The sequence below is a fragment of the Trachypithecus francoisi genome, unplaced genomic scaffold (assembly GCF_009764315.1).
Source record: "Trachypithecus francoisi isolate TF-2019V2 unplaced genomic scaffold, Tfra_2.0 Lachesis_group15, whole genome shotgun sequence".
Lineage (NCBI taxonomy): Eukaryota > Metazoa > Chordata > Mammalia > Primates > Cercopithecidae > Trachypithecus > Trachypithecus francoisi.
In genome coordinates, this window is record NW_022681460.1 from 80,473,037 (window position 1) to 80,489,202 (window position 16,166).

At 38.5% G+C, this 16,166-nt stretch overlaps 1 protein-coding gene across 7 annotated transcripts in view; it reads left to right on the forward strand.

Moving 5' to 3' along the window:
• The window catches only part of MAP7 (microtubule associated protein 7), a 218,707-nt gene that overhangs the window by 165,566 nt on the left and 36,975 nt on the right, over positions 1-16,166 (forward strand). For 4 of the 7 annotated variants that reach the window (XM_033235358.1, XM_033235357.1, XM_033235359.1 and 1 more), the window contains exons 4-7: positions 1,411-1,574; positions 2,395-2,512; positions 7,147-7,257; positions 13,390-13,503. In XM_033235358.1, coding sequence (XP_033091249.1) covers positions 1,411-1,574; positions 2,395-2,512; positions 7,147-7,257; positions 13,390-13,503 — 507 coding nt within the window. The remainder of the gene's footprint in view (positions 1-1,410; positions 1,575-2,394; positions 2,513-7,146; positions 7,258-13,389; positions 13,504-16,166) is intronic. The other 3 variants (XM_033235361.1, XM_033235360.1, XM_033235363.1) reach the window with 1 other exon arrangement.

The following is a 16,166-nucleotide window of genomic DNA, read 5'->3' on the forward strand; positions in this document are numbered from 1 at the left end:
GAGATCTCAGCGCCAGTTAGTGGCCTAGCTGCTGGGAGAACCAGTCCCAGTTCACTCCACAAACCACCCTGAATGATACCAGGAGAACAAATTCACCTTGAATTTGTCCTTGTCCTTTTCTTCAACTAAAATAAAGTCAGTTCCAATCACTTTCAGTAGATTTAGTCCTCAAATGACTAACTTTGGAAAGATTTAATGGTATCAGAAATGCATTCTTTAATATTAAACATTTAGAGGAAACTAAAATATTCGAAATTTATGTTTTTTCTTTTATTTATTTTTTTGAGACAGAGTCTCACTCTGTCGTCCAAGGCTGGAGTGCAGTGGCGCAATCTCGGCTTGCTGCAACATCTGCCTCCCAGGTTTAAGTGATTCTCGCACCTCATCCTCCCAAGTGACTGGGACTACAGGCACGTGGCCACACCCTCCTAATTTTTATGTTTTTAGTAGAGACGAGGTTTCACTATGTTGGCCAGACTAGTCTCGAACTCCTAACCGCCAGCGATCTGCCCCTCTCAGCCTCCCAAAGTGCTGGGATTACAGGCATGAGCCACTGTACCTGGCCGGTTTTTTCTTTTAAAAAGTAACATTTTAATTTCTATGCCATGTAGTGTCCTCAAGATTTATACTCTAAATGTTGTTTGAATTTTTTCCTTTTGCCTACAGTATTAATAACTCATAGATATTTTTGGTTATTACCACTGAAGGAAGCAGCATATTGAAATAGCTTTGAGGGGGCATATCTTTTCCTGAAATGAGGAAAGAACCTGTATTATACAAAGAAGAAAAAATGCATCCTATTGTTGAACGATAGTTTTGGATTGTATTTTTCATCCAGCTTTTGATACGGTTAAGTCTTATCTAATAAATTGTGAGCTCCTCAGACACAAGGCCACCTGCTTGTTCAGTCCTTCCCATCCCTGAGCTGACTCAATGTGATAGACCTGTAAGGCACTTCAGACATCTTTTATCAACTATTTTCTCCCAAATCCTTTTAATACTCAGAATCAGTGCCATGTTGGAAAAAATGTAGTCATAGACTGGAGGATATCACATTGTTTTTTAATAAAAAAGAGAGACAGATGGTACTATTTATTTTCAGGATTGAGACTAGAGCGTGTGGTTAATGCCTTATTCTACATACAAACTAGAGGGCTGCTTGCATTCCCAAAGAGTGGAATTCAGTACATCTTCAACCTCATTGTTAACATATTAAATTATGCTAAAAATTAACAGTAATACATTTTTCTTTGAAATTTGAGGGAAACAAAGGCCATGCTTGGTTAATACAAAACCAAAGAACCCATATTTGTTCATTGTAGACCACTTAATACAGCCCTAACTATTCAAGTTTTCAACCTGCCTATATTTGATTTCCCTCTTTTTTTCTTTTTTTAACCTTCCCCAAAGCTGCAAGAGAAATAGTGTGGTTAGAAAGAGAAGAGCGAGCGAGGCAGCACTACGAGAAGCACCTGGAAGAGCGGAAGAAGAAGTTGGAGGAGCAGAGGCAGAAGGAGGAGCGGAGGAGGGCTGCAGTGGAGGAGAAGCGGAGGCAGAGACTTGAGGAGGACAAAGTGAGCCGCCCCCGGGAAGAATATGAGGGGCTTCTTTAGTTCAGACAGGCAGCAAACTTTCTGTGAAACTTTACAATCAGGTGCAGGGTGCAAAGGAAAATGGTTTCAGAGTGATCAGCTTTACAGATGGCTACAGTTTCTAGGGAGTTCGGGGTATGAGAGGTGGCGACTGGGCTGATTATAGTATTGCCACAGAAGCTTTAAAAGCCCATTTCTCTGGTCCAAACCTATAACTTATTGAAGTGCAATTCATCTGTACTGGATATTAAGAGCACTCCAAATAATTGAGTTTCTGTAGTCTTTACCATCTGCAAACATTTACACATAGATTATCTCATTTAACCCTTACTCAATCCTTTAGTGTGCATTATATGTCAGTTTGTACAAAAATAGAAATTTAGACTCAGAGTGGGTAAGTTACACAAGGTCATACAACTCAATAAGTCATGGGGTCAGGGTTACCCATGTTCTCAGATTCTGAACTGTTTTTTAAATATGGTATCATATGTGTTAAGCATCAGTTGAAGCTAATGTGTGTTACCAGGCTTATGTGTGTTCATGAAAGCATCACACCCTAGTAGTAAGGGTTGTTTATTGAATGCCTCTTGTTCACCAAAGGCTTTATGAACTGGGACCTAAAGACTTCAGTGACCCTCCGAGATTGAAACTAGTCTCACCTTAAGGTCTAGAAGTTCAGCTAGAGATCAAGAATAGTAGGGTGGGAATTGAAGTAGTAGTCCTCACTCCATTCTGCCTTAAACTGAAGAAGCTTCAACCAACCAGCTGGAATCTAATCCTCAGCTCTTCTATTCCATTTAAGGAACGCCATGAAGCTGTTGTACGGCGCACAATGGAAAGGAGCCAGAAGCCAAAACAGAAGCATAACCGTTGGTCGTGGGGAGGCTCTCTCCATGGGAGCCCTAGCATCCACAGTGCAGGTAAACAGTGACCACTTTCAAAATTAGTCTCTATTTTCCTGAAAGTAACAGTGTGTTTCCTTCTTCCTTCTAAATCTATGTTTGCTAAACAAAAATCCTGCTGAAATAATTAAACAACAATTAAATGAATCTTTCACTATTTGAGGATAAGAGGGTGATGGAGATAAGAGGTAAGGGTCTCTTTCCCTTAACATGGGCTAATTTTCTCACGTTACAAAATTCCTTAAAGGAAGAAATCTATACAGTGTTTCTAAATAAACATGCTAGGTTCAACACTACATTATTTTAGTCCTCCATTTGCATTAGGGTTTCAGGATTATGGAATAAGTTAACTAGTTTTATCTTTTTCTCTGGAAGGATTGTAGTTATATTGACTGATCAGAATCAATACTATGAGCTTACGTATTCTGACCCTAAAGTATATGCAACACTAATGCTCTGTAAGAAAATGTATAGGTTTATTGAGCTAGAAATCGTCAATGGCTAAGCTATTTCCTCCTTTCTGAATGGACATAAAATCGTATTGAAATTTGGATTTACTGAAAGGCTTTATTTTTGTACTGTAAATTCAATACCCCTGGAATTTTGCATAGTGTGTCGGTTTTTCTTTTTCTTTTTTTTTTTCATTTGTGTGAATCTGATAATCTTTTTTTTTTATTTATTTACTTTGAAAAATCATTGTTTTACATTCTGTCCCCAGGTGGTCTTGTTGAATCATCATTCTCCTCTCTCGATTTAGCAGGCCTGGGCCACCACTTCATAACTTTTGGTGGTACTAGAAAAGCTGGTACAGACATCCCTGTGATTGCCAATTGCCTGACCTGTAGCTAGCACCTCGGACCTAGGGCTGATGCATCAATAGCTGAAGCATCACCACCTTAGTCATCACGCATGCTTAATACCCTAGCACATAGACGTAGATCTGGGATTGGCACAGTGTTTCTTAAGTGTGATAATATGACTCAGGTGACTTAAAGGTGTTGAAATAAAGTAATTACATGTGGAACGTTTGCTTTCCCTTTAAACAGTCATTTTGGTTTTCTATTTATATTTTTTATTTCTTTTTTCAATATCAGTATTAAACATTTAAAAAATGTTTTTTAGCTAAAAAAATTACCTGGGATCAAAGTACATCCGGTTTAGCTTTTTTCTTCCCTCAGTCATTACTGCTGTTGCCAATTTTAGTTTTAAGCTAAATAACTGTGGACCTCTTTTTGTTTGCTTATTCTCTTCTCTTTCATTGTTAACATTCTATAGATCTTTTATAACTGCTTTATTAAAAAAAAATCTAGGATCAGGTGCAGTACCTCATGCCTGTAATCCTAGTGCTTTGGGAGGCCGAAGCAGGAGGATCCCTTGAGGCCAGGAGTTCAAGACCAGCCTGGGCAACATAGTGAGACCCCATCTCTACAAAAAATTCTTGTAAAAATTTAGACAGGCATGGTGGCATGTACCTGTAATCCCACCTACTTAGGAGGCTGAGGCAGGAGGATCACTTGAGGCCAGGAATTTGAGGATACAGTGAGCTAAGAGTATGCCATTGCACTCCAGACTAGGAGACAGAGTGAGAACCTGACTCAAAAATGTAATTTAAAAAATTAAAAATTTGTTTAAGTCTAAAGAATATCACCACAACTTACTTTCTTATGACAGTGAACCGAATATGAAAGCACTTCTGTTTTCTTGGTTCTTCCTAACCCATCAGTAGTTGATGGGACACATATTAAATCTGTTATGCAGATCATTTACATATGAGATTTTGTTGATGGGATAGTTTTTTATATACCTTTCATACAGTAAAGCTGGCAGGGTATATATTTTTATAATCATATTTTTGTTTTACTTGACTTCCTGCTTTACATGTATATGGCAGATATATACTGTTAGATCATCAGACATTTTTGAGAGGATGTTAAGCTGCTTAGCTTAATTTTTTGCCTCCACACTCAAAGTTTAATATATGTCGTTTATTTCTGCCACTCAGAACAAGAGAAACCAGTGTTGCATTTGCAAGCTGTTGGGTAAAATTCATTTTAATACGGGTTGTGAATTATAATAAATTGTTCCTATACTGGAATAGAGAAGTTTGTCTGAAAATAAATGGGATTTGCCAAGTTCTCAAAGACCAGAAAATGATCTGCTATGATCTTGAGAACAGCAACCAGGTCTTACTCATTTTGAATACCCTTTACTTCGCAACAATACCTGATGTATTATGGGTACTCTATCATGATTTCCTGACCAACAAACACATCATAGAAACTGTCTACATTAAAATTCCTGTCTTGGCCAGCTGCTGGCCATCGACTAGCACTGGACTGTAAAACTTGATACGATCAGCTGGGTGCAGTGGCTCACACCTGTAATCCCAGCACTTTGGGAGGCTGAGGCGCGCAGATTACCTGAGGTCGGGAGTTCGAGACCAGCCTGGTCAACATGGTGAAACTGTATCTCTACTAAAAATACAAAAATTAGCCGGGCATGGTGGCACATGCCTGTAATCCCAACTACTCAAGAGGCTGAGGCAGGAGAATTGCTTGAGCCTGGGAGACAGTGGTTGCAGTGAGCCAAGATTGTGCCACTGCACTCCAGCCTGGCCGACAGAGTGAGACTCTGTCTCAAAACCAAAACAAAAGCTTGGTACATTCAAAACTTATTCTTTTGTGCGTTCGTTTTGTTCGGTGAGAAAAAGAAATTAATAAAAACTGTCTTAAATATTAAGTAATGAACAAATTCATGGTGTGCCTCCATAAATTTAACAATTTATGGCAGATTTAGATGCTTTACTACTCAATAGTACTTCTTAGGATGGGAGGATCCACTGTAGCTCATTTTTTCCACTTACTCTGAAGCAGAATTAAATGTTTTTAATAACCTGTTGAGAATCTATCTGAGGATAGGCCTGCATGTGGACACCATTTTCCCCCAACTAAAGCTTAACATATAAAGCAATAACAGAAAATGTACTGCTATAAAATCACCTGGAAATGACTTTCATATTCCTCTTCCTACCCGGTACCTCACATGTCATTACTAGGATGTTCCTTTTGATGTTTGACCCCAACTCCTTTATGTTTGGATTGCCCTAAGAGTCCATCAGCTAAGTGTAAATGTGAGGCACAGAAGTGTTTTTTTTTAAATAAAATTGTTTCAACCATTAAAATGAATCCCAACTGAAGATAGAAATGTCTGATGTTAATCAAAGACTTGCTTATTACTAGTGCACTATAAATAGTAGTCAAAACTGCATGGAGAAAAGTTGCAGCAATTTTTTTTTACTGCCAAAGTTAGTTAGACCAATGGGTACTGAGTTTTGGAAGCGTCTCCCACAAGGAATATTTTTGTTTTAGTTTTAGAAGCAGGTAACAACAGAAAAATAAAATACAGCAAAAATCCCTTTCTCTTTGGCTACTATAGATCAGAACATCCACCTGCCTCCTGGATAAGTAAGGAATAAGACTTTTTAGGCTTTCATTACATGCAGTGTTATTTGAGGAACACGATTTATCCTAATAAGCATGATTATAACCTGGGTCCACTATGCCAACAGCATGCTGCTAATTCTTGCTTTTTATATGCTTATTTCCCTTCTGATTTGAACTTAAGAATTCTAAAATTATGCCGGGCACAATGACTCATGCCTGTAATCCCAACACTTTGGGAAGTCAAGGTGGAAGGATCTCTTGAGCCCAGGAATTTGAGACCAGCCTGGGCAACATAATGAGACCCCATCTCTACAAAAAAACTAAAAAATTAACTGGGCATAGTGATGCCTGCCTAGAGTCTTAGCTACTTGGAGGCTGAGGTGGGAGGATCACTTGAGCCCAGGAGATCGAGGCTGCAGTGAGCTATGATCGTGCCAGCCTGGCCAACAGAGCAATACCCTGTCTCCCCGCCAAAAAAAAAAAAAAAAAAAAGAAATTTTAAAATTACTTGACTACAGGATAAACAATAATACTACTGTTCATGAATGTGTGTGCTAATTCTACATTTGTAGCCACACTAACTCATAGCCACAGAGATGAGGTTCTTAGTAGACTTTTAATAAAGAAACGTTTCTTAAAAATCCTTTCCACACTTAGAATGTTTCTTTTTCTTTTTCTTTTTAAACAACAACAACCCTTCTTCTATAATGAACTTTAATGCCCTAGGTAAAATGACTCTGTGAGCAAAGTTACCAGCACTTACGCAGAACCTGGTGTTCTTTTTATCCCCGAGTTTGCGTTCTGTGTTACCAGCATGTTACCACTCCATTGTTCCTTCTTTTGGAGATTTCAAAGGCATTTGCTTTTATGGTCCTCTTTTGCTTCATAGTGTGCCTCCACTATTTTAGAAGCCCTTCACTGGCCTGCCTTTTGTCTTCATCCGCTTGTATCCTTGACCGCTTGTATCCTTGAATTTCCATGGCTGACAAGCTGGTGAAATAAATATTTATTTTATCCTTTAAGAGAAATGAATTTTATTTCTAATCCTTTAAGTTACCTTTAAAATGTCCACTTAGAAACTGTGTTATTATGACAGATCTAGAAATAGAGTGGAAAGCATCCAATCCTAGTTTTTCCTTCCATCAGTGAACTAGGAAATTGCAATCCTGCATGTTGGCTGTCAATTAGCATTATCTCCGTTTGTTTTAGATCCAGACAGGCGGTCAGTTTCCACCATGAATCTTTCGAAACATGTTGATCCCGTCATTAGCAAGCGGCTCTCCTCCTCATCTGCAACTTTACTAAATTCTCCAGATAGAGGTACAGTCCAAAGGAAAACAAAAAAGTGTCTGTTATTTACTTAATGCTTTTTTTCTGGATGTTTACAGATAAAAATAAACATCTGAAGTTGCTTTCCCTACGTTTCTTAAATAGGAAGAAAAAAACTTCAGAGTAAAAAAGCAATAAACGGCTGAGCAGCATTTTCCTTGCGACAAGAACATTTCTCATTTTAGAACTTGGCTGAGTGATTGCATTTAGCAGTGATGAAAGCGGTGCTTCTCTCAACTTTTTAGTAAATGAGTTTACAGCTCCAGAAATCACCCACTTATCCAGCAAAATGCAAATAATCTTTGTTATGAACATTTCTTTTACTTCAATCATACTGTCTTTGGCTTTTCATCTGTACTTTGGGAATTCCAGGCTCTGACTTTCTTTAAAAACTTTTTAAATGATTCATGTTGGTAGATTTTATTTTGCCAATTTACTTCTCATTTAACCAAATTATTTCTTACTGCATTTCTTAATGTGTGCTGTTGGTTTTTTGGTGTCCATTCATTAACTCTTGAGGGATCTGGCCTAATTTCAAGAAATCATCATAATTATAGCCTCCTGAAACATGTAATATTCATAGTCCTTTATTAACATCTTGTTTGAATTTTGAGTTTTATTCATCCTATGGATTTACAGTACATGAATGTTGAGTTATTTATAAAGCGAAAGTTTTGTTTTACATATATCATAGAATGAAAAAAACAAGCTTTTAAGACAAGCTGCTTGTTTTTACATAACTAAGATGATTTTAAATAAAACCAAAGAATTGTGCAATATGAAGCCCATACTCTTTAAAAGTAAACAATTGTGGTTACTTTGAGTACTTTATTAAGAAACTGATTGGGAAAGTTTCAGTGTTTATAATCTTTAAAAAATGTAATGTGTGCATGTTCTGTACGTGTGTATGTATATTTATATATTTTGTATTGTATAAAAGTTATGGTGGTGTCATTGTAATGTACAATATTCTGTGACTGTTGGCGTTATTTTATAACTAATCTCTTAAAATAGTAAATGTTTGAACAGCTTTCCTTTCTTGTCTTTTAACCAAAACCATTCCTTTTGTTTTTTTAACCTAATTTGCCTAAACCATCAATATTAGACTTGTAGTCAAATTAGGGGCCTTTCATAAATGTTATGAATTTAAATTTCTTTCATAAATATCCTTTATTTTCAAACCTATTCCCTAAATATAAGACAAAATACAGCATGTGAATGTTATTCTTACAGTTGTCTATTTATCTTTTCTTTGCATTTGGTCACTTAGCACTTTACTTTCATACTTTTGTGAATCTGGATCTGAGACAAACTATAATTAGTATTTTATACTTCTTTAAAACTTTATTATCTTTTACAATCCCATAGCTGAAATTAGGGTAAGGATGGGAGTAGGGAGCTGGACAACAAACTTGGCAATATCCTGTCCATGCTGTGGAATGACATTGAATTGTCTGTATCAATTAGAAAGATGTGTTCTAGACTCTCTGCACGATAGACCTTCTTAAGGCAGTAGAATCTTGGAACTGAGAAAGATCTACTGGATAGATCACCTACTCTAGTTGGGATGATAGAGTCCCTAAGAGGTTGTGAGCCTGTCTTTAATGTCCTACAGGCTAATTGTTGCAGAGGGGCGACTCCTCACCCATGTGACTGCCACACTGCATCCTCAGTTCTCACCTTCATGGGTGTCCTTTCTTAAATTGACTCTGACTCCATGCATTCTCTGTGTGTATGTGTGTGTAAGGTTAGAAGTGGTAAGGAGTAGAGAATTAGGACATAGGACATCAGGGTTAAGGGAAGTTCAATAACCAGTTCATAGGTGGGGCCAGAAAACTGCCCTGTGAATCATGGTAGAGGCCCAGAAAATAGAATACTAAGCAGAAATAATAGGACAAGAAGGAGAACATTAGATTTGAGAGTTCTGCTTCTCTGCCTCCTTACCAAAGAACTGTCAATCAGTTCCTGGTCTAACAGGCCAGGTCAGCCTGAAGGGGCTCCCATGTATTGTCTAGGAAGGAATTTTTTTTTTTTTTAACTTAAGCCCTCAGTAGAACCCTGAAAGGCTTAGGCCTTTTATTTTAGTGAGAATTTTAAACCTTCTTCTGAACTTAAATTTATCTCATTTAGAAATTTAAGGCCAGGTGCAGTGGCTCACACCTGTAATTCCAGCACTTTGGGAGGCCAATGCGGGTGAATCACTTGAGCCCAGGAGTTTGAGACCAGCCTGGGCACCATGGAGAAACCCCGTCTCTACTAAAAATACAAAAATTAACCAAGCGTGATGGTGTGTACCTGTAGTCCCAGGTACTCAGGGGGCTGAGGCAGGGGGATCACCTAAGCCTTGGGAGGTCAAGACTATGGTGAGCTCTGAGTGTACCACTGTACTCCAGCCTAGGCAATAGAGTGAGATCCTGTCTCAAAAAGAAAATAATTAAAAATAAAAGAAATTTAAGTAATTCCATTAGTTCTTTCCTGCTATTTTTAAAAGTTGGTTATGCTTTATTATCTCATTAGAAAGCATTCTTACAAGATTGTTAAATTAGAGGACCTTATAGACAAATATGTCAAACAGGTATATACATCATTATTAGATTGTTTGAGCTTTCTCAGTCCTAAGGCATAGGCCTTAAAGCTGAGATTAAATTGAGGCTCCGATACCATCAGGGCTCATGTTCTGCTGGAATGTATCCAAACAGCTCTACTAGTTATTAGAAATACTGAAATATTTCCATATCACTTTCCCAAGATGTGCTTCCCCAGGTCCTCCAAAGCCAAGGGAAGCCAGTCATTAGTGTAGTGTCTGTGCCTTGTCAGTTTTTAAATATTTTAATTATTACATCTGAATATAGTATTACATGGACTGATACGATTACTTTGGTTAAAGGAAACCTCTGATTATGAAAGGTTTCTGTAATTGCTGGAACAGAACGTTGCCACTGGAAATTTTTACATTAAAAGTATATATTATTATCTTTAAGTTAACTTGAATCAAATCTGCTTAACCAACTTTTTTCAAGAAAGAACATTAGGAAGTTGGAAAAGAGTAAGAATGAAATTGCCTGTCTTTGCTTAAAATCCATCAATACATGTTTTTTTTTTTTTTCCAGAATCTTCATCATAGGATTCAGAGGTAGACCTCGAGCTAAATTCTGCTCACAGGCTTGTTCTGTTTTACCTGAGCAGTGCTGTTTGTTCTTGTTTTAATTAAAATTAATTGCCAACAGGCCGGGCGCGGTGGCTCAAGCCTGTAATCCCAGCACTTTGGGAGGCCGAGACGGGCGGATCACGAGGTCAGGAGATCGAGACCATCCTGGCTAACACGGTGAAACCCCGTCTCTACAAAAAAAATACAAAAACTAGCCGGGCGAGGTGGCGGGTGCCTGTAGTCCCAGCTCCTCGGGAGGCTGAGGCAGGAGGATGGTGTAAACCCGGAAGGTGGAGCTTGCAGTGAGCTGAGGTCCGGCCACTGCACTCCAGTCCGGGCGACAGAGCGAGACTCCACCTCAAAAAAAAAAAAAAAAAAAAGAATTAATTGCCAACACTTAAAATATAGAATACTTCATATAACATTTCAGTTTTCTACTTCTAATGAAAAAATCAGGACCTGGCAACATGTGTCTAATTTCTTCTTGGCACCTATTACCTGAAATGGAATAGTGATGCCACGCTTATGGGAGGAAGTGGTAAGGCAGGTATCCATAAAGTTTGTTTAGCCCCAATCATTTATTTATGTTAACTTGCATGGCCCCCAGAGGCCTTTTAGTTTGCCTGTCTTCATCTGGGTGGTCTATAATGGAAACTGTCAATATCTCAATTTTAAGTGCTTAAATAGGATCGATGCCATAGAGTTGTTCCATGAGAGTTAATCTCTCCCCCTTCAGTTTGGTACTCTTAAAATCAGGCCCCTCTAGGTGGAAAAAACAAAAAAAAAACCAAACAACAACAACAACAATACACCAATTCTCCTTTATTAACCTTTACTAAAAAGTTATCTTATGGACACTCTATCTCCATCTTGGTCAAGGCATAGTTATGAATGTGGTGGAAGTGGAAATGTGTTTCTCCTAGCAATATGTTTAGTTCAGAGTATCAGGAGATATAAAACAAATCTCTCTGGATTTGCTTTACACACAGGTTAAAATGGGTTTTTAATCATTTGAGATTAAATTTTTGGTCGATGCCTTCAGACTCATGGAAATAAAGTAAATGAACTTCTTAATGGAGAAAGGAGACTTACCTTTTCCATGACAACCCATCTCTGCAGTTGTAAGCCACAGTCATCGTACAGTTTTTCTAAGAAAAGGAAGAGTTTAACTTTCTTCCCTTTCTCATCTCTTGAAAATAGTTCTGTTGAAGATTTTCAGTTAATCCTAATCACCTTTTCCCCATTGATTTTACCCTGTAAATGTATTCTAATTTTAGATTGTATTCTATTCTGTTGTTATACTCACACTGCAATACATAGCTTATGATATTACTTAGCCCATGGTGCTTTCTAATTGTAACTACTGCAGTAGTTTTTATAACATCTTTTTAATTAATGTCTTAATGTCAGATAATATTTAATTTAAGCATGAAAACTCTTCTAATAAGCAAACTCTAACAAACAGTTCACTAATTCTTAAATTCACCAGAGCCTGATCAAAATACCTACTCTTTTAAATTAGTCACATAGTTAAGGTACTTATTGGAAGTTGATACTTCATTCCAAATAGAAGCAACTATTTTTAAGACAATGTTTAGCAGTATATGGCTTTTATTAACTAAAACTAATTTCCTAGCATTTAAATGCCATTCACTTAAAATATGATATATATACGATAGTTATATAGAACACTGCCCCAGAGGCAAAGGAGACTTGCACCTGCTGTTTGTGGAGTGGAACAGAAGCAGCCTTTTCAGGTGTAGACAGTTTTAAAGACTTTTAATCCAGACATAGTGGCATGCACCTGTAAACCCAGCTATTGGGAGGCTGAGGAAGAAGAATCGCTTGAGCCCAGGAGTTCAAAATCAGCCTGAGCAACATGGCAAGACCCTTGTCTTAAAACAAACAAACAATAAATAAAATTTTAAAATAACAGCAACAAAAAAAAACTTTTAAGAGTGATAGGAATGTGTTCTAAAATAAAGATATGTAATCACTTCCGTGATATTTGTAGAATTTTGCCAGCTTTACTGATATTTTTGGAAAATAGCTTCTATCTTTTCATGAGCTAACCATAGCTCATGAAGCTAACCATATAAGCAAAGTAATTAATTTATAATTGGCATCCATTTCCTAACTATGACCTTGCAAAGCTGCAATGTAATTTGGGACCGTACATCATTGCGTTATGTTAAATTTGTTTTCTAGACTTCGTAGGCATCCACTAGCAATCTCTAGGATTATATTTATATTGGATTTTGGCTTTCTGTTTAATTTTATCTTGCTTCAGCCTTAGCCTTGTCCTTGGCCAAATTTTTTATATTATTGCCAAAGAGGGACCTGAAAGAACCTGGCTTGCCAAATGAAAAGCTCAAAAGGATTCCCATACAGAACTTTGCATGAGTCTTCTTTCATTTTATTATATCTAATTCCCACATACATACCCCCGTGGCCAAAGTAGCGATTCATGGAGATCTAGCATAATTTATTGAGGCCCCTTTCTGTCTTTTATTTGACTCGTCTTTCATTAACCTGCCAGTGCCTCTATTGGGGTTTATTATTCAAGGTACTTAGGAAACCTTCCGGCTAAGGTGTGTGCCGTAGTCTACTGTCCATCCCAATGCCCATCAGATAGTACCACTCTGGAGTTATAGACACACACCCAAATAATAGCTGAAATGATATTTTTGTTTTATTGCCAGTTGAGTAGTAAAAGAGTGTGGTTAGCAAAATTGGCGTCTGTAAAACTAATTTAGAACCTGCTACAAACTTAACATCTTGAAGAAAAGCAACCTGGTGGAATAACTGCTCCCTCTGGACAGGGGTCCTGTTGCCCTGACTCTTGGCCTGCCGTCCTCCCTGCAGAGCCTGGTCCTGTGAAGGCCCAGCGTATGGAAGCGATAGGTACGATGTATTATGCCCTCTTGACTCTGAAAAGAATGCTTCTAACATCTTGCTTATGTGGTGACGTTTAGCTCGCCGCCTGCAGCTCAGCCCATGGGAGAGCAGCGTTGTTAACAGACTCCTGACGCCCACACATTCGTTCCTGGCCAGAAGTAAAAGCACAGCTGCCTTGTCTGGAGAAGCAGGTAAAATTGTCCAGGTGGAACTTTCCCCATGAAGTCAAGTCCTCCCTTTGAAGCATATTCGTCTAAGCACATCTCACTTTTTCCTAAAGTGCGCTTCTCTCTTCCCCCGGTGGAAATGTCTGTCGGTGTTGGTTTCATACCCCTGGCATTGTTTCCTCTGGGCATCTGCCTTAGCATCTTATCTGGACACCAGACGCCAGGCAGGCTGATGAAGCCCCTCCCTGGGCTCTGATGGCTTCAGAGGCTTCTGTCTGTTCATAACATTACCCAAAGAAAGTATTCCTTCCCTGCCTTTCCTTCTGCCTCTGTCTCTGAGCAGATGATCCAAGGTAGAAATAATTTAACATTCAATACTAATATACGGACTTGGGAATAAAATCAAAGTGCAAGTCTGTTATTTCAGCATAGCGTTTCATAATGTGGCTGTGGCATAGCTACTTCTTCTCCCTGTGCCAGTCTTTTATATGTAATCTAGGAATCGTACCCTTCCAGAACTCTCAGAGTTGTGGAGTAGGCTAATTGTAATATCCTTATTTGTTACATTCTTTGAAATTATATGAAACATGCTTAGTACCAGTTATGATGATTGGTTATAACTCCTACTTTTTTGAAATGCAAAAACATACCTGAATTAGCCAGTTAATTTAATGAGAAGTTAGTGTGGAGCCTACATCTAGTTGGTAAGAAAGGTACATGTGAGGCATTGGGTAACAGATGTCTCCTGGTGAGTTGATTTAGGTTTTCCCAAATATCTTCGATGACAATTGGTGTATTTATATAAACAATCTACTAGCTCTCATCGTTGGCACTTTAAAAGTGCTTTGTCCTTGCAAGCCTCTCCATGTTCATTAGCCTGCTTTTAAGTAATAATTGCTGGTGGTTTTATGGTGTCTTTCATCTGCAGTGCCCAGTGAGTGAATGAATCTCAGTCTAAATCTCATAGTACCCGGGGAGACAGTCACGAAGGCGAGCGTGGGCATTTCCACCACCTTCTTATGGAAACCAAGTGCAGCGACAATAAGTGACTTACACCAAAGCCACTTAGAAAATGGGTAGACAGGATCATAAATGTTCTTACCCCTCCATCTTCAATGCCCTGAGTGATGCTTTATGTGCAGCTGTGCAGTCAGCTAGCTAAACCACAGTGTTGTATGTTCTCCGTAAAGTCACACTCCTGTAAGAGCCATCACATTGCATCTGAGGTTTTCCTGGAGGAGAAAGTACAGCTTATTTCAATATTTTTTCTATGCCTATGAATTTCACACTTTTCTACAAGTCATGAGTTTTTCTTTAGCTAATTGAAAAGCTTTTAAACTGCTTTTCAGGCCCGGCGCAGTGGCTCACGCCTGTAATCCCAGCACTTTGGGAGGCCGAGGCGAGCAGATCACAAGGTCAGGAGATCGAGACCATCCTGGCTAACACAGTGAAACCCTGTCTCTACTAAAAGTACAAAACAGTAGCTGGGCGTAGTGGCGGGCACCTGTAGTCCCAGCTACTCGGGAGGCTGAGGCAGGAGAATGGTGTGAACCCAGGAAGCAGAGCTTGCAGTGAGCCGAGATCGCGTCACTGCACTCCAGCCTGGGTGACAGAGCGAGACTCCGTCTCAAAACAAACAAACAAACAAAAACGCTTTTCAGTCCTATTCTCTAGCATTTAGCTGATTTATGACTGTCATGCTTCTGAATCTCCCCTTGTATGCTGTTTCCTGCCTCACAGCTGGGAAATCATCTGTACTACTTTTGTCATCACTAACTCTTATCTCTTCTTTCACTCTCCGTCTAATCTTTTCCAATACTGTTTCCTCATTTTCCAGCCATTCTACTTGCCCATCTTCTCCCTTTCTTTGTTGTTATGCTCAATGAAGGTGCTTTTTTATCTGCAAACCGGCTCTTTATTTTGACACATTTCCATTCTCCTTTTCACAAGTTGATATGTTTCTGTAATTTGTTTCAGTGTGAAAGAGTGCGTAGCCTTTACTTGAGCTGCCTGTTTTGTCAATACATTGCCTGCTTCATTGTCACCGATTTCATCGATACAGCTTATGTTTAATGAACCAGAATTCCTGGGGTTTTCTTAAATTTTCATTTGGAAGTATATATGCAAACATTTCTTCCAATTATCTTGTCAAAACCACATTTTCCATCATTTTTATTTTTCATCTATTGTCCTTGATTATTCTTTCATGTTTTCCCATTTTAGTGTTATTCCTTGACCTCATCATATTCCTAATTGCTACTGGCAAGAAGGTAACCTATAATATGTCCTGTGCTGGGTTACATCAGCAGATTAAACAGCTACTCTTAGCCCTGGGATGTACAGTGATTGGAAACTCCCTGCACAGACAACAGAGTAGTTGAGAGCTGGAACTCCCAGTCTCACACCTCTCATTTGCAGCCACTGCTTTGGGTTGACTTTTCTATACCTTTTTTCCCCAGGACATTCAAAATACAAGTGATTATTAGAGCTCAGGATTAAATAATGTATGTACAATGCTTGGACTAGTACCTGCACATAGTAGGCCCTCAGTAAATGTTAGTATCATATTATCATATTATGCCGTTTTTCTTTCTGCTATGCTACATTTCAACCACTTGACCTGCATTATCTTTTCTCTACACCCATTATTTCATATAGAAAATCCTGGATGAGTTAAATTAATGCAT